Raw genomic sequence first — 27,527 nt, 5'->3', positions numbered from 1 at the left:
TCACCCCACAAAGACGACGCAACTGGGAAAACTTAAATGATAATAACTTTGGGTTATTATCATTTTCTTTTTTTCCACTGCAAAAAGAAGTGGGCGACGCGACACTCCTCCGCCTTGGCGGAGGAGCCACCACTGACAGGCAGATGTCAGACCCCAATGAAGGGTATTACCACCTAGATGTTCTATTTAGGAAAGGGCTGCAATAGCATGGTATCTTTATCACAAATATGGGACCCGTATCACCACCATGGTACCTGTATCATCAGCATGGTACCCTTATAACCAGCATCAGATCTGTATCACCATGATCATATTCGTATCACCAGCATCATGCTGATATCATCATCATGTTATCCGTATCACCAGCATGATACTCATATCATCAGCATAGCATCCATATTACCAGCATGGTACCTGTATCATCAAAATGGTACCCGTATCAACAGCATGGTACCTGTATCATCAGCATGGTACCCGTATAACCAGCATCGTATTGGTATCACCAGCATCACGTCGGTATCATTAGCATGGTATCTGTATCACCAGCATGATACTCATACCATCAGCATAGTACCCGTATCACCAGCATGGTGCCTGTATCATCAACATTTTTATTTATTTTAAAAGTTTTATATAGCGCTAGCTTGACCCGTGGGTATCAGAGCGCTTTACATACACAAAGTAAAGACAGAAGAAAAATTGCATTACATAGTAGGAAGGCGGTAAAGAAGCAAAACAGAGATAAAAAAATACAACATGAAAAAATAGGTAAACAGTGCAGGGGAGGGAGAGAAAACAAACGAAGGTGGTTAACACAGTCCGGTCACCAACTATCCTTGAATGTCAAGAGAGAGAGGAGTCCACTCGGATAATTGAAGTCTTGGTTCGTTGAAGTTGGACGGGGAAGTATTTGTTGAGGAGATGGAGTTTCAGGTCCCTTTTGAAACAGGAGAAGGCGGGGTTGCATCTGAGGACTCTAGGGAGAGCATTCCACATCCTGGGAGCGTTGCCAGAAAACAATCAGTACTGAGTGGTTTTCTTTTTCAGTTTCGGAGGGATAAGAAGGAGTGAGTTGGAGCTTCTCAGAGTTCTGGATTTTCCTGCTCTTACCAGTTTGTTGTTTAGGTAGTTGGGGGACAGAGAGTAAATGGTTTTGTGTGGGATGCAGGCCAGCTTGTAAATACACCTCCCTTCCATGGGAAGCCATTTGAGGGAGTTGAGAGCTGGAGTGATGTGATCAAATCTTTTTACCCCAGATATGAGTCGAGCGGCCATGTTCAGCACTGCCCTTAGTGGGATAGGTGAGCTTTTGGAGTCCCTGTTAGGATGGCGTTCCCGTAGTCGATTTTAGAGAGAACTAGGGATTGAACTATTGTCTTGAGGTCATCATGGGGAACAAAAGGTTTCAATTTCTTGAGGTGTGTTAGTGAGAAAAGCGCACCTTTTGCAGAGTTTTTGATGTGGGCCTCCATTGATAAGTTCTTGTCAAGGGTAATGCCTAGAGACTTAACTGAGTCGGATAGGATGAGGGGGCAGTTTAGGGCTTCCAGATTATTGAGCCACTCTTGGATTGGACGGTGGTTACTTTTTGGAGAGAATAGAATTAATTCCGTTTTATCTGGGTTGAGCTTTAAGTGGTTAGCGTTGAACCAAGTTTGGATCTCGGTTAGAGTGACATTGAGGTGGCGGATGTCGCTGGGTGATTTGCTTTTGTAATAGATTTGGGTGTCATCTGCGTAAAGGTGGTAATTCACTCCTGCTTTTTTCAAGATGATTGTGAGGGGCTCCATGAAGAGATTGAAGAGGGAAGGGGAAAGGATCGAGCCTTGCGGGACCCCAAGTGTGACTTTTGTTGGCTTCGAGAGACAGGAGTTGATTTTAATTTGTAGCGAGCGGTGTTGAAGGAAGGAGGTGAACCATTTTAGTACTGTGCCATTAAGGCCGGAGCGCTTCCTCAAGGTCTCCAGAAGAGCTGGATGATTTACTGTGTCGAATGCCGCAGATAGGTCAATAAGGATGAGTAGGCAGGTATCACCTTCATCTAAAGCCCTGTGAATATTGTCAGAGATGTTGAGCATAGCTGTTTAGGTGCTACAGCCCTTCCTGGATCCTGATTGAAAGGTGTCGAGGAGGTTGAACACATCAATGTGTTTGTTGAGTTGGTGGAGAATGCATTTCTCCAATGTTTTTGCAAGGAACGGGAGGTTGGAGATAGGTCTGAGGTTGTTGAGATCGTTAGGGTCGGCCCCTGGTTTCTCGGGTATGGGTGTGATTTGTCCTAGTTGAAGGGAGTCTGGGACACAGCCTGAAATGAGAGAGGAGTTGATGATTTTTGTCCAGAATGGGGAAATGGTGTGGTTGAGTTCTTTTATAATTGTGGATGGGAGGGGTCCATTGTGTGGAAAGAAGGTTTTAGGCTTGCAATTATACTGAAGACCTCGTTTTCGGACATTAGCTCGAAGTCGGACCAATGTGCATTGTTTTTTAGCTGGAGGCAGACCTGATTGTACTTGGTAAGAACTCTTTCTGATTGGTCAAGGGTGATTAAAGGGGGGCAGGTTAAGAGGGAAGGAGGATTTGGATGAAGGATTGATCAAATTTTGAGACTTTATTAGAGAAGAAGGTGGCAATTTCTTCACATCTCTCTTTGGTGGCTTTGATTTCGTGAGAGGGAGTGCAGTTTGTTTGGCTTTTGACAATGTTGAAGAGTTCTCTCGGTCTGTTTTTCGCCAGATCTAGTTGGTTGTGGAAGGAAGACGCCTTTTCACAAAAAATGTATTTTTTGTATGCCAGCCGAGCAGATCTAAGTTGCGCTAGGTGCAAGGTCGAAGGGTTAAGTCTCCAAGACCTTTCCGTTTGTCTGAGTTGACGCCTTTCGTTATTAAGATCCACGTTGAGCCAGGGTATAGATTTGATTCGCCTCATTTGTTTGAGTTTGAGTGGAGCTACTTGGTCTAAAACCTCTGTCATTGTTGAATTAAAGTGTGTAGTGAGGTCATCGGCCGTCCAGGTGGAGGGTTGGAGTTGTAGATGGGCATGAATCCTGGATTCAAGTTCGGTTAAAGGGACTTCTTTGATGTTTCTGGTCCAGTTCATAGGTTTGTCATCACGAATAGGTTGGTGGCTGACAAGTGCGTCAAACTTGAACAGAATGAGGTGGTGGTCGGGCCAGTCAATGGGAGAAATCGCTCTCAGAGAGACCAGTTCATTTTTGGTAATGATCGCATCCAGTGTTGCACCTTTGATGTGAGTTGGTTCATTGTAGAGTTGTTTGAGGTTGTATATTTCAAGTAGGTTTTATAGGTTCTGGACAGTGGAGTCGTCTGGGTCGTTCCAGTGGATATTGAGGTCACCCAGGAATACGTCTTTTGTGTCTGTCAGGGAGAAACATGTTATTAGGTCTATTAGTTCTTCGGTGAAGAGGGTACGCTCTCCAGGAGGATGAGTGAGTTCAACACCCAGGTATTCAAACGATAGGTATTCTGCAGGTTTAAGTTTGGTAAACTGTATTCCAGCTTTGTGAATGATGGCTAGTCCCTCACCAGTTTTGATCGGCCTGTCTTGTCTGATGATGTTGTACCCTGGAGGGGTGAGAATGTCAACCTGCTAAAAGAGCACAACTCCACAATGACACACCACAATGTATATGTATCGTCAATGTATGTATCTGTGGAGTCAGTAAGTGTTATGGCCTGGCTCTGATGATTTGAGCAAAATCGGATGCGTTCTGAATCATATGCATAACTTCTAGAATGTGGTGGAGCTGAGAGAGCCTGAAGGCTTGCAACCCATCAGAAAAGGCTACCCAGATCTAAGGACTGCCTGAAGGGATGCTTCTGAGCTGAGGAATCCCGTTTGTGAACTTAAGGCCGCCTGGGTCGTCATTATCTTCAAACCATACAAGAAAACATATTTACCTATATACACTTAGTCAGGTAGTCGGTATCCTGGCCATGATATTTAGGCTACTTGATATTCAAATCTCGATATTCTGGTAGTAAACCTCTTAGGCATTTAAATCGACGCTCTACTGGGGATATCTCTGAACCTGTATAACCCATTTCCGCTTCCAAATCCTTTTTGAAGATACATTTAGCAGCATAGAAGCCATGCCGAAAGGCGATCAATTTCAGATCATTGCACAGCACGAATGTGACCGTCTCCAGGGCTGTTCAGATTCTTACTGAAGATACAGCAGACTGGCCCTGTTGATAGCTTGAAGAGGCAATATTTAATTCTGAGAATTTATAAAAAGGAATAAACAATCAGCGTATTGCAGCTATCTGGAAGGTTTATGTATCCAATTCCATAACATCTGCTTATGGTATCCAGAACTATGACTTCTTCCTTGCACAGCTTGCAGAGAGTTGCTTCTGTTCAGCTTGTTTGCAGGCTGACACTAATGCCAGACTGATTTTAAGACAGCGAACTAAGGTCTGAATGTAAGTAAGAGACAGGACCTTCATACTATATACAGTCAACACTTAAGTTGTAACCTCAAAGGAGAAACCACAGGTTCAAAATGGCTCCATTCCCGGGGACTCCCCCTTTAAACCATGCTCAAGATTCTGATTGGCCACTCACGCACCAATCATTTTTCATGACCAGTTCCTACGGGTTGGAGCAGACTAATATTACAGGTGAAAGGTTGGTTGAGTCCTCAGTCTTAGGTCTTTCTTAAAACAGCATCTTCAGCTGTGTATGGAAGATGAGGCGGGAAGGGACACTGTAGGAATGAAAGTCTTCACTATGTAACAATAGTGTTGCCAACCTGACCTTTCGTTCACCTTTTTGGCTGACCCCATGTTCTTTTCAGACTTGGTGGCTGCTGTTCCACAGGTAGTGCTCCAGGGGTTGTTTGGCTTCATTAGCAGAGTTCAAACTGTTGGCAGAGGGTGCATCTAAAGCGTACACCACCCAAACGTTGTGCAGCTATGGAGAGACCCATGGTTGGAGGCTGTAGAGACTCCGTTTATTGGCTGGGACCGGTCATTCTTAGCTTTACCCCTGCAAGACGAATCTATCAGCATTTTCATGTAAGATTCATCTTTTGCCCCACAGCTGGGGTCTTCAGCTCCTGTTCATATAGCTGCCAACGTATACGCAGGACCACTGGAACTACGAGATGTTGAGGCTGCAGCATTTTCACAAGCAATTATGGAGTTGCTGCATTTGCCACATACTCCACCAGCTTCTGCATAATCTACAGATTTTAAGAAAAAAACATTTGAAAGGCCCTTTGCAAAAGGTGACTGGTCTCCTTTCTGTTCCTAGTGGTGAAACATATTTGAGTGTTAAACTGGTACTAATGAGGTGAAACCTTTACCTTGACAGCGTTATCTTGAGTAAACATGAAAAAATATGGACGTAATACTATCTCAAAACGTGCTGCATTATGCTGCATAGTTAGCCATTTCTTACTGCATAATTAAGTGAACCCTGCTGCATAATTTGGTCCTCCCTGCTCAATCATTCCAGTGCCCCTGCTTATACGATGCTGCTCAGGTTGTGCTATCACATGGGAATGTTGGGTGCACACGTGCTGTGCGGGGTCCCTCTCCGGCTGAGAAGGTGACTGAAGCATGCAAGAGGGGCATTCCACCAGTTGCCTCTGTGGGCTACAATCCCATTACAGAGCCCTGCAGCCCTCTGGGAAGCAGAAGGCAATCGAGATGTAGCTTCTGTCCAAAGGAAGCCCTGCACGACCAACGCACTGGTTTTAATGTTGTCACCTGGGCCGACAAACAGGCCAGAGATGGGGTTACCCTCCCTGGGATGATTGGCCCTGCACCCTCTCCTACTTGGCACCGATGCCACTGGGCCTCTTCTTTGCCCTGCACTGCAACAGTATGGAAACTGCTGAGTCACCGTTCAGACATTCTGTTACGTTCCCTTTGTTGACCGACTTAACAGGAAATGGTTGTGTTAGGCCTTTCATTTCAGCTTATATTGTGCTGTAATGACAAGTGAAAATCCATGAAGGAAGTGATGGAACAGATTCAGCATATCACTACTATGCCAATGTCCTGATTCTCTTTCTTATCTCCTGTTGTAGGTTGCAGTTGGTTCTCTATGAGTGGAGAATGACATACAAGATCTCCCATTCCGAAAAGTAATTTACGAAGATGTGGCTTAACGGCTAGATCATATCTAGATGTAAGAATATAATTTTTATTTATTTTTTAAGTGATAAGTAAGGTGCATTTGGTGATCCATGAGGTGTCACAGAAGTCACTATGTGTTTTTAAAATACCCCTCACACACTATGAGTCCCATAGTGTCATGCTTCATCATGGGGGTCTTCCCGTCCCTCTACGGGGCGGGGCGTGCTACTACCTGCGAATACGTGGGAGCACTGTTGTTATGAATGAATAGGCTATGTGTAGTGAAAGGGTTTGAGTGATGGGGTTAAGTGCAGGATACCAAAATTATTTAAAAATTAAAAAATTCCCTGGCTAGTAGAAAAAACAATTTTATTCAGTTCTCTAGCTGGGAGCATTAAAAATGGGGAAATGTGTAGGAGGTATGTCACAAAATTGTGACTGCCTACTGGGTCAACATGTTTCGTAAGCAGTCCCCACTGCTTTACTCATCAAGACCAAAAATAATCCCTATTACACTCAATAAAGAATTATTGGTTTGTTTGTGTGCCTATTATTCTAATTTTTACCAGACCCTTCAAAATATGTAGATCTGGAAACAAAATAATAATATACGAGGGTACATTGACCCTTGAGGTTCAAAACCAAATTGGTATCTGTAAAGATAAAGAGAAAAAGGAAAAAACAATGCAACACGTTTTTAACTGTTAGATTGACACATCACCATACTCTGGAACATCTAAATTGAATTCATTGTAGTAATAGTTCAGAATTTTTCGCGATCTATTTTTCTCGATATATTTTTCTTCTATGGCAGCGTAGGTGGAATTTCTGTAACTCACTGCCTACTTGTAATAGCAAGAATAGAAAGAGTACTATAGTTAGACCAGAGACAAACTATACACACACTTACAACAAAAATAGATATCAAAAACAACACAGAACACTGATTTTGTTAATATAGTGAATCAATCATCCATCCATCACCTTTAACTCAGTTGTGAAAATTTGTAAGTTTAGCCCGTTATTTTAGTGCCCAACATCGTTATAGCGTAAATTCACTGTGTACATACACTAATTAGGCGAAATGTTCAGGCTTCATGAGCGCGCACTGGAGGGGAGGGTGCCTGGATTAAGCACTGTGGGGAAATAAACATCACATTAGCTTTAAGACGATTACGCCGTAATCTGGGGATATAGCGGTTGCGCTTGCCTGGTTTAAAGACTTGGCATAGTCTAACTTACAATTTGCAGGATCTTCCCTCACTTCTATGTACCTCCGTGTTGCTCCGTGGATGGCAACACGGAAGTGTGTGTGGAGGCTTTTAACTGGTTCAGTAGAACAAAATACGGCGGGAAAACGCTTCCGTTTGAAGAACTAGAGCGTGAAAACCTTACAAAATGGCCGCCCGGAATGGGCTTGTGAGGTACTGAAATGATTTACTTCCTGGTTTCTCGATATTCATGGAAATGAAAGGTTTGAACAGTTTGTTTCAAAAAGAGAAAAGAAAAAATGGTTATCTTAAAAATAAGTAATAATACTATTGTAGTTTTATGCTGATTTGTATGTCCCTTTACTTGACAAAAAATTATAATAATTGAAAATGAAAAAATGGCTTTAGCAACATCCGTGTTATTCGGATTGAGAACCAGATCGGTAAAACAAAATACAGCAGGAGGCTTTTAACAGGTTTAATAGAACAGAATGCGGAGGGAAAACGTTTTCATTTCAAGAACTGGAGCGTGAAAAACTTTCAAAATGGCTGCCTGCGATGGGCCTGTGAGATACTGTATGGTTCACTTCCTGGTTTCTCAATATTCATGGAAATGAAAGGTTTGAACTGTTCATTTCAAATGGAAAATGGTTTTCTCAAAAGTAAGTTTATATAATACTATTGTAGTATCATACTGAATTGTATATCCCTTTACTTAACAAAGAGTCATAATAATTAAAAAATAAAATATGAAAAAATGAAAAGATTGGGCTTAGCAACATCCGCGTTATTTGAATTAAGAACCAGATCAGTAAAACGGAATATGACTGGAAACGCTTTTGTTAGGAGAACTAGAGCGTAAAACCTTTCAAAATGGCTGCCCGGAATGGGCCCGTGAGATGTTGAATATCTTGCCACTTAGTATGTGGTTATTTTGATTATATGATGAAAAATGGCGGAAATAATGCCACAGGGTAGATAAATTGATGTCTCATATCTTAAAAAACATATGGTTCTCAGTATGATCACAACTGGCCCCATGGAATATCATCGTTTAGGCCTGTGATATTGGTCTTCAGGCGGAACACCCATCTTTGTTCTTTTTCAAAAAGATGCCTTTCATTAGGAACTTGTTCAATTACTGTCCATGATATATCTTCCGGTGTATGGGCAGAGTCAATAAAATGTGCTGCCCTTTTTGTTGTGCCTCTTTTACACCTGATGATACTTTTGTGTTCACCAATTCTTGTCTTTACGGGTCTTGTTGTCATCCCTATGTATTCTAATTGGCAAGGACATGTGATCAGATATACCACATTATTACTGTTGCAGGTGGTGAATTTTCTCTGTTCCCATTTAGTACGGTCAAGAAAGGTGATGCTTTTGCTCTTTCTGGTAAGTGGACAGACCTTGCACTTACCACACGGATGGTGTCCTTGAATTTTGGCCATAGCTGTTGATTGGCCCATCGATTCATTCTTGCTTGGTCTGGTGTGGACAAGCATATCGCGAATACTTTTCCCTCTTCTGTGTGAAAAAATTGGTTTGGGGAGGTTCAATCCTCCACTATTCAGGATACGCCAATGTTTGTTCACAATTTTTGTAACTTGGTTGGAATTGGTGTTATATGTGGTGATACAGAATGGTCGTTTTTCATTAAGTTTAGGGGTTGCAGGTTCTAGAAGACTCTCTCTGCAGTTGTTACGCGACCTTTTGTACGCTTTATCTATGATCCGTTTTGGATATTGTCTTTTCACAAGTTTGGCTTTGAGATCTTTGGATTGGTATTTAAAATCTTTGACTTCTGTGCAGTTTCGTCTCAAGCGCAAAAATTGTCCATAGGGGAGATTGTCTCGCAGGTGTTTTGGGTGAAAACTTTGGTATAATAAAAGGCAATTGTTCGCTGTGGTTTTGAAGTGTGTCGTGGTCATCAGTCTCCCATCTTTAGGTGATATATTCAAGTCAAGAAAGATCAACTCCTTGTTGGAAATAGTGCTGGTGAAATTCAGAAATTCATCTTGGTAGTTGAGCCAAGTAATGAACCGATTAGCGGTATCTTCATCGCCGTCCCAGATAATAAGTATATCATCTATGTATCTTTTCCAGATGTTAATGTGATTATGGAAAGGATTATTGGGATGTAGAATCTTCATTGTCTCCAAATGATGTACATAGAGACCAGCTATGCTGGGAGCAAAGGTGCTCCCCATGCTGGTCCCGTGCTTCTGGAGATAGATGGTTTCATTATATTTGAAGAAATTCTCTCTCAGTGCTAAATTGCAACATTCCATGATGATATTTCTAGGTGTTTGATACTCCCATTCGGTGTCAAAGAGGACTTCCTCAATGATGCTTAAAGTCTCTGTATGCGGTAGACTAGTATACAGACTTTCAACATCCCAACTTATTAATAGTTGGTGTTCAGGGTCAAAAGGGAGGTCTTCTAGTAATACAAGAACGTCTTTGGTATCCCTCATATAGGTTGATGCTTTTTGAACCATGGGTCTCAAATATGCATCTGCAAATTTGGAAACTGGTTCTAGGATGGATCCTATTCCGGATACGATGGGGCGACCTGGAGGATCTTTTAATTTTTTGTGTATTTTAGGAATGGTATATAGATAAGGTATTCTGGGCGAATCTTGAATCAGAAAGTCTCCTTCTTTTTTTGTTATCCATCCATGAGCAAGTGCTTCTTCTACCATGCTCATTATTTTTACTTTTATCCTTTCTGTTGGATCTTGATCTAGAATCTCATAATTTCTTGGATCTTGAAGGAGACGTTTACATTCATTGTCATACTGATCTTTAGATTGTATGACTATAGCCCCTCCTTTATCAGCAGGTTTTACACCAGATTGGGATTCTCATTAAGTTCTCGTATTGCTTGTCTTTCGTTGTTAGTTATATTCTGGAAAACTTGATTGGTAGTTGGGTGCAGGTTCTCTAAATCTTTCATTACTGCTTTCTCAAAGGTGTGCAGTTCTATGGGAAGAGTTGAATCCAGTGGTGTGAAGTTAGATTTAGGTTTTAGACCAGTGTCACCCTCTTGTGTTTCCGTTGGTTCTTTATCTTTGAAGAAGACTTGTAGTTTCAGTCTCCTCATGAATTCTTGTATTTCCTTGCATAGTAGAAATCTGTCCAAATTCGCTGTTGGCACAAAACCTAGTCCTTTTTCTAGGACTGAGATCTGAGCTGCTGTTAGTGGATCATTGGTTAAATTTACTACCAAGTTCATTTCTTGCTCGTTGACGCTTTTGTCATGCTCCTGGTTGATACTTTCACTTGTTCTTCTTCTCTGGGTGTCCAATGAACGTTGTTGCCTCTCCGGTTCCTTCCTCTGTTTCTTCCTTGGCGTGTTCCTAAAAAAGGAGCTTGATCAAAGTAGGAGTACTCTTGGGGCGGATAGTGCCATGGTGGATATGTCCCTTGGGGATGTGGGAAGGGGGGTGGTCCAAAAAATTGTGGTGGATACATCTTTGGTCCTTGGACATTTCCCCATCCTCTTGGTCCTTGTTGGTTGGGGCGTCTATAGTTGTTCCTCATGCTTGGGTATCTATGACTTCTTCCGTGGTTGGACCCTGAGCTGTTGGAACCAGTGTCAGATGAATCATCATCTGTAGTTGCTTCTTGTTGAGGTTTATAGTCTTCTCTGATATATGGATATATTTTTTCGTGACTGAATCTGCTGGTATCCTTCTTTAGTTTGTTATATTTGCTCTGTTTTAAAGTAGCTTCAAAATCATTTAAAGTTTTGTTAAGTTCTTCTAGATGTTTCTTCAAGCTACTTGGAGATTCATAGCTCTTAAGTCTTACTTCTATGGTTTGGATTTCTGTTTTCAATTCTAGTGCCAGTCTACTTGCTGTTTTTATTATTAGGACAATCCAATCTCGTGCAATGCCACGATATTTGTGACCAGTCTTTTTTTAACCTTATGTCGTGTTGAAAGATGTATGGTTCATTGCGAACAATCAGGCCCTGTGGTGCTGCATTTGCTTTCAGATATTCTGACATAAGTAGACCATGGAGGGCAGTTTTTATTTGGGTGCGTCTTAATTCTTCTATCTCGTCCCAATCATTGTTGCCAATTGAGGGTTCTGCTGTATTGAGTCCTTCAAAGGTTCCCAATGATGACAAAATGTTCTCTATTTCCTCATCTGTAAATGTCAAACCTGTGTTCTCCGCCATGATGTATCAGTGTGTTTCAGGATGTCTCGTCTAACTACAAAGATGTACTCAAAAAGGAGATGAAAGTCTTAACCTAATATGGTTAAGTCATAGGAAATGGACAATTTTTGCGCTTGAGATGAAACTGCACAGAAGTCAATGATTTTAAAAACCAATCAGAAGATCTCAAAGCCAAACTTGTGAAAAGACAATATCCAAAACGGATCATAGATAAAGCGTACAAAAGGTCACGTAACAACTGCAGAGAGAGTCTTCTAGAACCTGCTACCCCTAAACTTAATGAAAAACGACCATTCTGTATCACACATATAACACCAATTCCAACCAAGTTACAAAAATTGTGAACAAACATTGGCGTATCCTGAATAGTGGAGGATTGAACCTCCCCAAACCAATTTTTTCACACAGAAGAGGGAAAAGTATTCGCGATATGCTTGTCCACACCAGACCAAGCAAGAATGAATCGATGGGCCAATCAACAGCTATGGCCAAAATTCAAGGACACCATCCGTGTGGTAAGTGCAAGGTCTGTCCACTTACCAGAAAGAGCAAAAGCATCACCTTTCTTGACGGTACTAAATGGGAACAGAGAAAATTCACCACCTGCAACAGTAATAATGTGGTATATCTGATCACATGTCCTTGCCAATTAGAATACATAGGGATGACAACAAGACCCGTAAAGACAAGAATTGGTGAACACAAAAGTAACATCAGGTGTAAAAGAGGCACAACAAAAATTGCAGCACATTTTATTGACTCTGCCCATACACCGGAAGATATATCATGGACAGTAATTGAACAAGTTCCTAATGAAAGGCATCTTTTTTAAAAAGAACAAAGATGGGTGTTCCGCCTGAAGACCAATATCACAGGCCTAAACGATGATATTTCATGGGGCCAGTTGTGATCATACTGAGAACCATATGTTTTTTAAGATATGAGACATCAATTTATCTACCCTGTGGCATTATTTCCGCCATTTTTCATCATATAATCAAAATAACCCCATACTAAGTGGCAAGATATTTAACATCTCACGGGCCCATTCCGGGCAGCCATTTTGAAAGGTTTTACGCTCTAGTTCTCCTAACAAAAGCGTTTCCAGTCATATTCCATTTACTGATCTGGTTCTTAATTCAAATAACGCGGATGTTGCTAAGCCCAATCTTTTCATTTTTTCATTTTTTATTTTTTAACTATTATGACTCTTTGTTAAGTAAAGGGATATACAATTCAGTATGATACTACAATAGTATTATAAACTTACTTTTGAGAAAACCATTTTCCATTTGAAATGAACAGTTCAAACCTTTCATTTCCATGAATATTGAGAAACCAGGAAGTAAACCATACAGTATCTCACAGGCCCATCCCGGGCAGCCATTTTGAAAGTTTTTCACGCTCCAGTTCTTGAAATGAAAACGTTTTCCCTCCGCATTCTGTTCTATTGAACCTGTTAAAAGCCTCCTGCTGTATTTTGTTTTACCGATCTGGTTCTCAATCCGAATAACACGGATGTTGCTAAACCCATTTTTTCATTTTCAATTATTATAATTTTTTGTCAAGTAAAGGGACATACAAATCAGCATAAAACTACAATAGTATTATTACTTATTTTTAAGATAACCATTTTTTCTTTTCTCTTTTTGAAACAAACTGTTCAAACCTTTCATTTCCATGAATATCGAGAAACCAGGAAGTAAATCATTTCAGCACCTCACAAGCCCATTCCGGGCGGCCATTTTGTAAGGTTTTCACGCTCTAGTTCTTCAAACGGAAGCGTTTTCCCGCCGTATTTTGTTCTACTGAACCTGTTAAAAGCCTCCACACACACTTCCGTGTTGCCATCCACGGAGCAACACGGAGGTACATAGAAGTGAGGGAAGATCCTGCAAATTGTAAGTTAGACTATGCCAAGTCTTTAAACCAGGCAAGCGCGACCGCTATATCCCCAGATTACGGCGTAATCGTCTTAAAGCTAATGTGATGTTTATTTCCCCACAGTGCTTAATCCAGGCACCCTCCCCTCCAGTGCGCGCTCATGAAGCCTGAACATTTCGCCTAATTAGTGTATGTACACAGTGAATTTACGCTATAACGATGTTGGGCACTAAAATAACGGGCCAAACTTACAAATTTTCACAACTGAGTTAAAGGTGATGGATGGATGATTGATTCACTATATTAACAAAATCAGTGTTCTGTGTTGTTTTTGATATCTATTTTTGTTGTAAGTGTGTGTATAGTTTGTCCCTGGTCTAACTATAGTACTCTTTCTATTCTTGCTATTACAAGTAGGCAGTGAGTTACAGAAATTCCACCTACGCTGCCATAGAAGAAAAATATATCGAGAAAAATAGATCGCGAAAAATTCTGAACTATTACTACAATGAATTCAATTTAGATGTTCCAGAGTATGGTGATGTGTCAATCTAACAGTTAAAAACTTGTTGCATTGTTTTTTCCTTTTTCTCTTTATCTTTACAGATACCAATTTGGTTTTGAACCTCAAGGGTCAATGTACCCTCGTATATTATTATTTTGTTTCCAGATCTACATATTTTGAAGGGTCTGGTAAAAATTAGAATAATAGGCACACAAACAAACCAATAATTCTTTATTGAGTGTAATAGGGATTATTTTTGGTCTTGATGAGTAAAGCAGTGGGGACTGCTTACGAAACATGTTGACCCAGTAGGCAGTCACAATTTTGTGACATACCTCCTACACATTTCCCCATTTTTAATGCTCCCAGCTAGAGAACTGAATAAAATTGTTTTTTCTACTAGCCAGGGAATTTTTTAATTTTTAAATAATTTTGGTATCCTGCACTTAACCCTATCACTCACACCCTTTCACTACACATAGCCTATTCATTCATAACAACAGTGCTCCCACGTATTCGCAGGTAGTAGCACGCCCCGCCCCGTAGAGGGACGGGAAGACCCCCATGATGAAGCATGACACTATGGGACTCATAGTGTGTGAGGGGTATTTTAAAAACACATAGTGACTTCTGTGACACCTCATGGATCACCAAATGCACCTTACTTATCATCACTTAAAAAATAAATAAAAACTATATTCTTACATCTAGATAGGGTAGAATCACTTTGTTTATTAATAATCATACAGGAGGTAGGTTCTATCCAGTTACCTCTCTACTCCCCCTTTTGATATTGATTTTAACGGCTAGATCAACTGACTTTAACGCTAGGGAACCAGGTTCAAGTCCGGTGGGAGGCTCAAGCATCCTGTGATACTAGGCAAATCACGTAACCTCCCCGTGCCTAAAATAAAAATGAATGTGTCCATCTGTAATGTAACTGGTGCTCATCTAAAGCGCTCCGATACCTTCGGGTTGATTTTGCGCTATATAAAACTGCAACAAAAAAAATGTTTTAAGTCATTCTGTGCTATCTGAGCTCGTTGTTATAATGTGAGGGTAAAAGGGGAAACAGAAATCTAAATAGAGAGGAAGTTATGGTCGGATTTATAGTTAGTCAATTAAGATCCAGGCCAATGTATAATGTGGTACTGAAGATGACCCAGTGACTGCTGATGCAGGTTTCCTCCTACAACCATGCAGCTGTATTTACCTGGCTGTTGTTTTTCCAATGGCCTACGTCATTAGCACAGGAGTCAGGATATGGAACAGTATTGCACAGACGTTGCTCACCACTACCCTGGAAAACTTGCTTGAAAAGAGTGAGGGGCTGCCTTAGACTCACAGGGACCCAAGTGGTGGTGTGGGAGCATGGCCACAGGAGCTAAGTGAATACAGAAGAGCCAGAGCTTCCTTAGGTGATGGACTAAGGATGCTCATGTGTTTTCAGGATGAGAAAATACTTTTTCTAGGCTACTCTGCTGTGAGATTGGTCAGGCACTGCTGGGTCTTCTCCGCTAGGTCCCTGGCTACATACTTACCACTGAGCCCTTACACTTCCATCACATGGCAAGAGTTCAATCAGGCGTCTAAATTGTAGAACAGCATTTGCCTCTTTATAATCTAGCATGAAACCCCATCAGACCACAATCTGCATCACAAAACCTTTTTATGATTATTATGTTTTTTTTCTGTGCTAGGTATCCCCTTTTAGCTTTCTTGTGTTACTCATTTAAAAGTGAACGTTTGAGTTTAATATGAAATGCACCTTTGTTTTATGCATTGTTTTTGCAACGTGGTAATCAAACCTGCTTGAATATGTTCATAGTACTTAACCTTCGCTGACTAGTCTGTTCTAGACAATTGTTATTAATTTGTGAACAAAGTTTCCTGGAAAGTAGTTAACTTTTGGCCCTGCTTATTCCTATTGTGCAAGAAAACAAAGTATTGCAGAATGGAAATAAAAGGTCATCAGGCGACTATCTGCTAATAGTTTATCCTGAAAGATTCAACAACAACCAAAAAACGTTATATAAGATAAGCACAGGTTGCTAAGGGTTAGAAAGGAACTTCATGCCAAGCTACACAAATGAGACAGGCCTCGCAGAAACACATCACCCATTTTGGCTGAAGGCTAACTTGAAGGTTTTCAGCTTTCACTTCAGCATTTATCAGCCCAGCTGCAAGCCTAAGACAAGAATAGTAGACTCTGCTAATACATCAAACAGAAAGCCTTATTGTTCAAACTTGTATGTGGGTGTGAATCGTCTTTGAAACTCAAATAAGCCTATCCTTTTAGTGCTAATATTAGCTTAGTAAGTATAAGAATAAGAGTGAAATTGATGCAAAGATATACAGTAAATATGTTGGAATTTTTCCTGCTGTTTACACTTTTAGTAAATGTTGCAACTACTATTCTGTTTATCTTTATAATAGCACCAAATTAAATTGTGTGAATTAGGATAGAATTCTGATTTTAATAATAAAATGCTTAAAATACATCCATGCTTTCCTAGAGTTCTTGTGTGTGCTTCTCCTTCCGGAAAAAGGGGTTGGGGTTTCATTAATTATCCCAGTGATTTTTCATAGGATTGATCCATACATGAAAAACATCTCACTCAAATATTGCTCAGTGTGTTGTGGGGTGGTTGCAAGCCAACTGGTTTTCTGTCTCAAGTTGGCATGTTAACCATGTTCTTGGTGTCAATGGGTCTAAAAAACTGATTCTGGGATGTGCTCTAGAGGATAATTTAGACAACGTATCCGCTTTGCAGTCCAGGCTCACTTCCCGCTCAAAGGTTACGTGATGCACCCTGGAAGACCCTTCAAGCTCCAGTCAGAACTGGTAACTCCATTATCGGACAGACACATCACTATGTGTGGCTAGATGAGAGCACTGGCGTAACAAAACTTGAGAGGGCCCCCATGCAAGATACATGGAGGGGCCCCTTCCGGAATCAATTAGGAGCTCTCGGCCAGAGTTCTGTGCTGAGGGGCCCCCCTGGAGTTTTGGGGGCCCCCCCGCACGGGCTGCGGGTGCCTGTGTTACGCCATTGGATGAGAGACAGGTATAATGAAAACGTCCTTCTAAATGCTCATGCTAACGTACAAGACCCACACAAGAGTCTAACTTTATCTTTGGACCTCCCCATTTTGGGGTTGTTTCGTCATTTGGGGTGTACGACAAATAGAGGATTAGGTGCAAAAGGCATTTAAGCTCTCACATCTCTTGAAAGTGCACAGCCACTGCACAGGTAGGAACTTGAATGTCCCCTTACACGTGTAAATGACGTTGTAATCCTATAGCCGGGCATTGCCCCCTGAGACTGCACCATTCCATACCTGTATACAAACTATAATTAAGGCACATAGATTTACATTTTTACTTATTTTTAGAGATGGAAAAAACATCGATTTCTCTGTGTTTATTTTTAAACAAGGAAAAAAGTACAAAACTAAGGTTTTCTTATGTGTGATATTTGTTGCCACCAATCATAACTGCTAGGCCCATAAGTGTGCAGACAGAAACGCGCGGCAGTTCTAAAAAAAGGCACAAGTTTTCCTAATGAAGCTTTACGCCGGTGTGCCTGTGTAGTAAAATGGTAACGTCATGTAAGGTAATACATATGAGTGATGCATTATATATGGCTTCCGACCGCACTAAAACAAATTAGGAATCCAATTGTAAGTGTGCATTATCGGCTCAATAATCTACTAATTTCAAATTAAAAAAACAGCAAGAAAATAAATATTGACAGACGCAGACAAAAATATGGTTAGTTACAGACAAAAATGTATAATTAATAAATATCATAAAACCAGAGATAACTGCCAACAAAATTGCTTAGTGAAAAAACACGATTACATATTATTGCAGCTAATTACAGTGTGCAAAATCACTTTAAAGACCCTCCTGCCTCCACATAACTCGTTTTTTCTCCTTGTATTAATTTGTAGACTTTCTTGCTATAACCAGTTATGAATAATACATGGCAGGCTGCTATCAATGTATAAAAGCCAGTCTCTAATTTCCTTACTCCAGGCAAATTGTGGCATCTCTAGTTACCTGCAGTAAGAAAATGACTCTGTTCAGCTGTCACTCCGGCCTCATGTATCTAAATAGTTTCAGAACTCCTTGATGACAAGCAAATCTCATAATGTAAAGCTAGGGCTACCTTATACTACATATCATCTTTTGACACTTGTAACTTTACTAAAATTGTGACAGTTTAAAAAAATGATTTCTCTTCTCAGGATTCAAAAACAGTCATTTTTATGTTTTCAAATGTACTCTTCATCCTGTATGAATTGTCTGCCTCAGTTATAGACTAGGCTTGGGAGTAATTTTAATGACACCAGTGTAACTGGCGTAACTTTGGTAATCTTGCAGAACGAAAGTTGAGCATAGTTACCGAGATTACGCCATCACACCATACTGCGTAACTAGATCCCAGTTTGGGCTGAAACTGTAACAAGATCAGGGTCTTCTCAACACAAGCAATAGAACACGAGCGGTCAACAAACATTTCAGGTAGATTTTTTACCGGAGCGGCCCATTCGAGTGATATTTGTGCATGAAACTACAAATCCACTAGCGAGCGGCAGAGTTGAACGCGAGTGGCAGTTCCTTTACCCGAAGCAGTCAACAAAAACTTCAGGTAAATGTTCTACTCGAGCAGAACGTTCAGGTAACTTTTAAGCTCAAATTCAACAAATTCAAACGCAATCTGCAGTATTCGGACTGTGAGCGACCAGAAATCAACTTGAAATTACATGTTTGAGTTTAATTTTCTCCCGATCTGATAGTTCAGGTAATTTTTTGAGCGCTAGACGCATCTCATGCGCGAAATTCAGCATAATCTTGGAGGGATTTTGCGTAAATTGCGCTAGAGCAAATGACGAAAGTTATGAAGTACCCTATTACAGACTTTCTCTTTACTGGCACTTATGCATGTTGTGAATTTTTGGCACTTGTGCCGCCATTCAAATTGTGACCGATTTGAAAAGTGATTTCTCTTCTAAGGATTCTAGTAAGGTCACCAGGGTCGACAGTCCATCCTGCAGCTCAGGCCTTTCCAGGGTAAGGAGGCTGCTACCAACCAGGCGGGCAGCCATGACCCGCCATTCCGGTCACCATGTCCTCCAGGGTGTGCTGGTTCAGACATTTTTGACAGGGCTAGTTTTGGTCTCCAGCCTTGACCTGAACGTCATTTCTACTTCTTCAAACAAGCATTTTTCGACCAAAAATATTCTGCATTTTTTAAAAATTGAAATACATTATTTGGGTTGTGTTTTCCATTGAACTTTGGCAAAAGCTTTTTCGACGAGGGTGAGTTCTTGGCCGCACTGGCCCTGCCAGTCTCCTCGCATTGCACCATTCTTTTATGCTATTAGCACAGGGTGAAACTCCAAACAAAAGGGTTTTTATTAACACTTTCTCCACAGTGCATTATTGTTTAGCAATGATGGATAATGTTGCCAAGGAGGCAATGTCCACAAACAGGAGAGATATAAATCTTGTTCTGAATGCCAGCAATGGAAATCAACACAGTATGTGCAAGTTATATTTGCATTTGTCGCTCAACCTCCCCTTCACCGCTGTTGCTCAAAGGTGCAAGCGTAACCAAAAAGAATGAAAATAAATTATCCTGGCATTGAACTTAGCTGGCTGGAAAAATTAGCTGTGGACTGAGTACATTGCCTCACCCGCCCTGCTATGTTCTCTCAGGTGCACACCATTAGACTGGTTTCCTCTGTTGAGCAATGCTTCTCTACAGGCGACTGGCACCGCCCCAGCCCTACTGTCTCTCAAATGCCTCAGCCTTTCAGTATAGATCAGGCAACTTCTCCTGCCTCTATATTAAACATTCCTTTCGCCAGTGCTTAATTTGTAAAAAAAAAAAAAAATAAATAAGTGCTGGGTCTCAAACTTTTGTTCAGAAGTCCACAATTTCGAATAGCAAGGCTGCAAGGCCTTGGGTTTTTTTCAAGCCTCTTTTATCCACCACCAGGCATTATCTGACTCTTAATCTCACTCCTGAAAATAATTTTTTTTCTTTAGCTTTATATAGCGGGAACATGAATCGAATGTATCAGAGCACTTTACAAAAGCACCAGCTGTGTTACAGATGGACACATTCATTTTGTTAGGCACGGCGATATTAAGTGATTGCCTAAAATCGCAGGATGTTGAGCGTCCTTGACGAGACTCAAACCCAGTTCCCCAGCTTCGAGGTTGACCGTCCTAGCCATTAGGCCACATCCTCTCCCCTTGGTTTTCAATCTTACTTTCTCCTTTGTCACTGTTTTTCCATCTTTCACTTTATCCTTCTTTCACTCCTTTGTGATTTTCTCTCTCTTGCTCTGGGTCAGTCTGTTGAGGAAAAACAAGTGCCATCTACTGTGCATCATAAAGACCCCTGGGCACAGCTCAAGACTGCCCTGTCGCCTGAGCGCCCATGCGCACCACTGTAAATGGATGCCCTTGTTTTGAAGTCCTGCTGGTGACTTTACGGCACTGGGACACCACCCTTCTAGCCCTGGGCTTCCCTTAAACAAATCAATGCTATCAGATGCTTTGGTCAAATGTGTTCAAGTGAAGTGAACCAGGACTACCACTCCCAGAATGCAGTTAGAAGAACGCCCTGGACTGGAAACATATAGAGTCATGTTATGCTACATTTGTTCCCAAAACTACTTTTACTTGAGTGTACTTACACTTCGAGCCATGCCACAAATGCTCATCAGCTTTCACTACTAAGTCGCTGTATGGGTTATACTATGTAATATTGTGTTCACTTGTACAGTGAAGTTCCTCCCTCTGTTTGGTCCTCCACCCTCTGGAATCTGGGGTCCTCTTGGGATTCTCACTGACTGGAGTCAAGGTGGTCTGCTGACATTGTATCTGGGTGGGTTTGCTTGACTTGTTAGTGGTCTGATATATCCTTCTATTTGAATAAATCACTAAGAGATTACACGGGCACCACAAGACATCCGAGGTGTCCAGAGTATGTGCATGAGGGCAGAATCCATGCCTGGTTTTCACGCTAACCACTGGCTGTGTAAATCATTTGGGTGTAGATTAATTGCATGCTGATTTATCATATAGGGATATCCCTAAAATAACCCCAAATTATGATATCAATTGGTCATCCTCCTTTATCACTGGAAACCGGACACTTCTGCAACCGATGGCCTGCCACAGAGCAGAAGATACAGGTGAAGGACTGGCAGAAAGGCGAATGATGGAAACGCCAGGCCAATGTGTGTGGCTGTAAGCGTGTGCATGGGGTATGTCCGAGGCTAGTTTGTATACGAAGCTCTATGCAGTCGTGGCCGGCAGAGGTAAGAGAAGCGCAGCCGGCGGGGGTTGGTCGCCATACGATGGGAAAAGTTAAATTAAATTTAAAGAAAAAATAAAATCACTTACTTCCCCGACCCCTCCCAACCGCCCCACCACCACGCCAACGCCCCACCACCCCACCGCTCTTACCTGTGCCCGCCGTCACTGGCTCTATGTTTCTTAAAAGCAAGCCCTTCACTTCTAGTGCTCCAACCAACTAGGCTTAAGTGCTGTAAACACATCACAGTTGGCTCAGTCCTCTACATATGGCAGAGGTCAAGATTAGGATTTCTTTGGGCGCCAGCCATCTTGGATAGCTAGGTAGACCCAAAGTGGGCAACATCAAGCACCCCAGTGACCCATCAGGTACAGCTAAGTGGTTAAGAGGCGAAAATACGACTCCTAATTCTCCACGATCGCCCTTGACAAAGGTGGTGAACGATAGGCCAAGCCCTACAGGAAATAGGGTGGAGCAGGATTCAGAATAATGCCAGAGCACACTATTCAATAAATCAAAATGTCCAGAGGAAGCAGTTCCTTGAATAGACATCTTCTTCAAACAGTCTAAAAATAGACTACCATAAAAATATAAGCAGCTAAGAAAAACAGGTCTTAGTAAATCTATTCATTATAGAGACAAGACTCAAAATAGGTTCAGTCAAAGCGAAGACATCTGGAGCAAAGGATAAAATGGGAAGCAAGATTATGCGAAGCTGTAAAGCCAGTTAATTTGTTTTCAGCACTACAGTGCTCTCTGTACAATACTCCATACAATATATGAGCGAGCCAATAGATTGTTTATTGTTCAGTTTATAAAAACCATAATAATACTACATCTGGTGACTTCAAAAAATTCAATAGACAAATATATAAAAGCTGAAGATACACTGTGCAAATGTTATATTTCAGTTCAGTGCAAAAATGCTTCTATTAACGCTACAATGCTCTCCAAGATACTGCAGTAATGTAGATTGTAGGGTTTTTAATGTTTAGTGCCCAACCACATACCCGACTGTCCCCGGCCTGATTTCGGCCCAGAAGACCCCATCCTCTAGGGCCTGGCCTTACTAAAATATGGATATGGCCATGCGCCCCACCCCTCCCGGGCTGATTTCAGCCCTGGGGACCTCATCCGCGGAGCCCAGCACAATAAGAAAGGGATGAGGGCCAAGCACCTGCCCTTCCAGAGCCAATAATGGCCCAAGGGGCCCCACCCCCAGAGCAGGCTCCTTCTATGCTCCAGGGTTCCCATTCCCGGGACATAGCGGTTTCTCTGCCTGAACTGGTGTGAATTTTCTGCCTCTTGGTAAGAGCAATTTCAAAGCTCCCACCAAGCAGGAGCAAACACAAAGACCACTCCGGTGATGCCGGCAGAGAAACAGGTCTGAATATTGCTTCTGCCTGCAGATAGCAGCATTTTTAGATGCTCCCTGTGGGATGGAGCAATGCCGACTTCCTCTGGATGCGGGGAGCCGGCTGGGGCCACGTGGCTTTGGGGCTCCCCCACAGCCCCCAACAAGGATATGGTGGGTGCCCTGGGTGAGCACCAGGGCACCCACTCTTTGTTGGCCAGACCCTGTGGATGGGGTCCACAAAGCTGAATTTCCAGGGAGAGGAGTTTGGGCATGTGGCACCCCTCCCCCTTTAGTAATTTGGAAGGCCCCAGTAGATGGGGTATCCAGGGCCAAAATCAATCAATCAATCAATTAATCAATTAATGAGGGGTTTGTAAAGCGCAGCTACTTACCTGTGACCCTCTGGGTGTAGGACCAGTCAAAGAGCAAGGTATTGAGGTCCTTCTTGAATTGGGTTGAAATCAACCTGGGGAAAGGGGGCTGTGTGCCCCATCCCCCTTATTATCTTTGGCTGGGCCCCTGGGGGGTGTAGTCAACGGGGCCAATAATAGCACACGGACGGGAGCCACGGACACCTTCTCCTAAATATATTTGCTGGGCCCAGGGAATGGAGTCCAAAATCAACCAAGGAAGGGGGATCGTGCACCTCACCGCCACAAAATGTGCCAGTCCACAGAGATGGGGTCCCCGGGGACAAAATCGGCCCGTGGAGGGAGGCTGCGTGCCCCCTCCTTTAGAATATGGCCGGGACCTGGGAGAAGGAGTCCCTGGGGCTGAAATCGGCCCTAGGAGTGGTGCTGCATGCCACCCTCACCCATTAATATAACAGTGGGCCTGGGGGATAAGGTTCCCAGGGCCAAAAGCGACCCTGAGGTTGGCTGCCTTTGGGGTTCAAAGTCAGTGTACGGCGTGGGGGTGGCAGCATGCAGGGGGTTGGCTGCAGGCCAGGACCTGCAGCCAACAGTTCGCTGGGCATGGCCAAAGGCAGTTGAAATAACGTATGGTAATTAATTATTACTTTACGTAAAAAAAAAAAACTAGAAATTCACTGAAAACTGAGGTACAGGGATGGTTTAGTTAGAAAAAAGAATTTTAAAAATCCTAGAAATTCACACAAAAAACACCGGTTACAGGGACGTTATAGTTAGGTTCCGATTTTACACACACAAAACCATCGAAATTCAGCTGTTCTAGTTAGAGTTAACTCAAGTAACTGTAAGTTGTGCCCTAAGGTAACTACAACTTGCGTCCTCGCCATGCACTGATACTTACCCCATATATTACTTCACTCATGACATCTTCTTTGACATCCTTGATAATATCATTGCAACATTTGCAGTGAAATTATTGATAAGAAAACTGTGCATGGCAGGCCAATTTGGTCTCATTGAGTGCCTTCTTATATCACTGTGTAAAAGGGATGCTACAAGAGAAGGACCCCTCTTTAACACAGGCCTTGGTGCCTGTGAATGAATTAAACCATTTGTGCTTACGTGGTGTACTATATGAACCTATATTCGTATAAAGACTGGTGACAGATGCTCATGTTAAGTAACTCAATGGTACACTTTTTGTGGCACTTATGAGGGTAAAAGGACTCACTGGCACTGTCAGGATTCACACAAATAGACTGTGGTTACACAAAGGACTTTCATTCCATTGGCTGTGGTGACACTGATTAGCGCTCAAGCTCTGGTTCGCTCACAAAAGTAGGACACTTGGTGTGAAAATTGAACACTTACTCCCATCAGGTATGCATTTGTGAGGGAAAGCATTGCAACAGTGCAAGTTTCACAACTCAAAAAGGGGAAAAGTGCGATTAAGGATGTGGAGTAAGGACGTATATGGCACCTGGTAGATCCTTGGAGTGATGCGTAATGGGAAAGCATAGGGCCTTTGGTAGATCCCACACCCACCAGTATCCCTTTTACGCCTGGTAAAATACTGCCTTCCAAAATATCCCGACTCTCATAATGGGGCTCAGAGTGCTAAGCAATGACTAGAAGGAGGGTGAGAGCCCACTGCCTCACATCCCAGCGCTTAATTTGCCCTAATGCATCATGGTAACTGCAGGGCATGATAAAACTTACTTCAGTAGTAGTCTAATTTTTCACCCTTGTTGGTGCAGCCTGTATTATATAACTCTAGACAAGTGTTTCTGTAGTCATTCCTTCATCAGTGGGGAGCAACAAGTCATTTTGAGGGAGCTGGAAATGCTGACCAAAGACTTCTCAGGTCTCTGTGCCACTCACCGGGCAAGGTGCAACAACACAAGCTTGTCTGCTCAATAGCTCAAGGGAGCCTTTTCAAAGAGGAGGGTGGGAGCATACTGCCTCACATCTCAGCACTCAATTTGCCACACTGCATCATGGTAAATTTCTTGGTAAATGTGTTGGGCCACTGAGCCATCTGACTGGCAAATCATTTGCCTTCCTTAGCCAACAATAACCTTTTCATTTAAAATGTGTCGACTTTTTGGGGAGCTGGGATAGCCTTTCGGTCTATGAGTTACAATAAAATTGAAATACATGTGCAAGCACTTTCTGATAAAGACAAGACGTCACATGTGCTGGCTGGCTGCATTGCCGAGTAGTTGTGTTTTGAGGGTGTGCCTGTAGTCTCTGAAGACATCTCCAACATCTGCCATCCAGAAGCCTCCCAGTTCTTGCATCTGGCTTCCTTAGAGCATCCAAATTCTGTGGTACATTAACATAGGCCATGCAAAAATGCTCAGAAGATGGAGCCAAAATATTTCCACAATGGAAATATTTTCCATTCCACAGACTTAACTGATAGGGTCTGGGCTAGTGCCTGGAGGAAGAACAGGCCCATCAGTGAGCCAGAGGCTGGGAAAAGTCTACGGCACCAAAGCCTAGCGCCGGTCCAGAAGCTTCAGTTCTGTGCCAGATTTTAAGGCTACCACTGTCTATTAAATTACTTCCATTTAGATTAATTTCACTTACATTTATCTTCATTTGACAGCTTGGAAATCTGGATTAGATGTTGCTTTCCCAGAGGGCCCTACTGCTCTGCTAGAATGGCTGTCCAAAGTAGTTCCAGGAAACCCGATCCGTGCCAGATTTTCAGGATAACCACTCACTGTGCAAATGAGTTCCACTTAGATTCATTTTAAATAAATGTATGTTATGTAAATATTCTACATGTCTGACATGCACTCACAATACAGTTGCACATTGGATTCCCAGGATCTACCATGTTGGTGCAGGCAGGTGGATAGAGCGACTAGATGGGCAGGCAAGCACCATAAAATCAATTTTCCTTGACTAACTGTGATTATTAGCATTGGTGCAAACAAAAAGAGAAGACATCTTGGCGACCCAGCAACACTCGCATCTTCTTACCTGGCAAGCACTTGAATGCAAGGTTCCTGGATTTCTGTTCACTGATTTCAGGGATCTTTGTCCCTTTCGGAGGCTGTTAAAACAAGAGAGACAACACTATTATCTGGTATATCCAGTCACTTCTCCATTTACATTTATGGTTATTATTGGGTCGTGTTTGTGAAGCGCAAGGTCTGGCAAAGCCCTGGCAGATAAACTGGCCTGGTTATGTTAGTTTGCTGAGTGATATGTCCATGAATCTGAGTGCATATGCACTGGTTTCCATTTCTCGGTGTCCTGGTCTTTGTGTGGGTGTCTACCTCTCTCAGTGTATGTGCGTATGGAGTATTTGGATAGTGCAAACCTAGCTGAAAGGCAGGAGAGCTCTGTGAAGAGTCAAAGGAAAACAGTCAGTGTCTCCCAATCCCAGTGTTTGAGTGTCCGTGCCATAGAAACCATGGCGCCTGTCCCACATTCTGAGTTTCTTTGTCTATATGTAAATGTGTGCCCATGCCCCCGGTCCCAGATTATATGCATTTTTCTATTTTGTCACTGTCTCGGCCTAAGTCATCCTGTTCCGCTGTCCAGGTTTCCACATGCACCCTAGCATCTACCTGTTCTTCTGTCTGTTCTGTTCCCCGTCCCAGTGCCCTGTCCTGTGTGGCTATGACCTTCCACAACTGTCTGATGTTACAATGAAACAAGGGTTGCTGGCCTAGACCCCTCTCTGCTTGGAATCAGGGCCTTCCAAGTCATGCTTTGCAAATCTCTGCCCAGTCCATCAGCCAGTCAATATCTCATCCAATCCAGAGTTTTGAACTCTGGGATTTATAGTCCTGGTGATCCCATTTTGAAATTAAGACTACAAATCCAAGAATTCAGAGAAAATCCCTATCCTGGACAAGAGATTAGGATAATGTGCGAGTAAGGTCTCACATCTGGGCCCTAATTGCTTTAGCCAACTATCTATAGCGAAGTGAATGTACACTTTACTGCTGAAACACTGACCCGATCAACCTCTCAAGATTCCCAGTCCAATGCATAAATGGCACACCCAGGCAAGGAACTCAATTTGAATTCTGGGTCTTGCAGTCCTGGTTTCATAATTTTGTTTTTGTTTGTTTAAATCTTTTTTTTATTAGCATTTTGCACATTTTTAAAGTAGACAATCCGAACAAAGCCCGTACATCATGAATAAATGCTTGCCAGTAGTACAGAAACGAGCTCTCAACAGCAGTGGGTGTAGCAGACGAATTGTATAACAATGACTACAGGAAGTCCAATCACTGCGGCTATCTAGAGGCGCTTCAGGGCCAAAAAGGTCGTACCCCTGATCGGCATGTAAATAAGTCAGACATGGTACAAATTGCAGCAACTGTGGACATAGGATGCAACAAAAGGAGGCCAACATAAATCAAGAAAGGGGTAGGGGAGTCGCATGAGACCTGCCGCCGTGACTGGTGTAGCGGGGGGGGGTGGGGGAGACCGGGTTCATCAGGATTCAGCAACAATCAGGTTCTGTATTCGACTGGTCAGAGTGTCTTGGAAGTCAGTGCTATTCACCGCCCGTAGAACAGTCCTGGTTTCATAATGGTA

At 42.4% G+C, this 27,527-nt stretch overlaps 1 protein-coding gene across 2 annotated transcripts in view; it reads right to left on the bottom strand.

Annotated features, from left to right (window-relative positions):
* MTMR11 (myotubularin related protein 11) overlaps positions 1–27,527 on the bottom strand; it is a 219,382-nt gene that overhangs the window by 153,522 nt on the left and 38,333 nt on the right. For both annotated transcript variants that reach the window (XM_085638448.1, XM_085638449.1), the window contains exon 2: positions 25,953–26,025. In XM_085638448.1, the coding sequence (XP_085494574.1) occupies positions 25,953–26,025 (73 nt within the window). The remainder of the gene's footprint in view (positions 1–25,952; positions 26,026–27,527) is intronic.

The sequence above is a fragment of the Triturus cristatus genome, chromosome 12, assembly GCF_964204655.1.
Source record: "Triturus cristatus chromosome 12, aTriCri1.1, whole genome shotgun sequence".
Classification (NCBI taxonomy): Eukaryota; Metazoa; Chordata; class Amphibia; order Caudata; family Salamandridae; genus Triturus; species Triturus cristatus.
The sequence above is the reverse complement of the archived record's forward strand: the minus strand, read 5'-3'. Positions and strand labels throughout refer to the sequence as shown.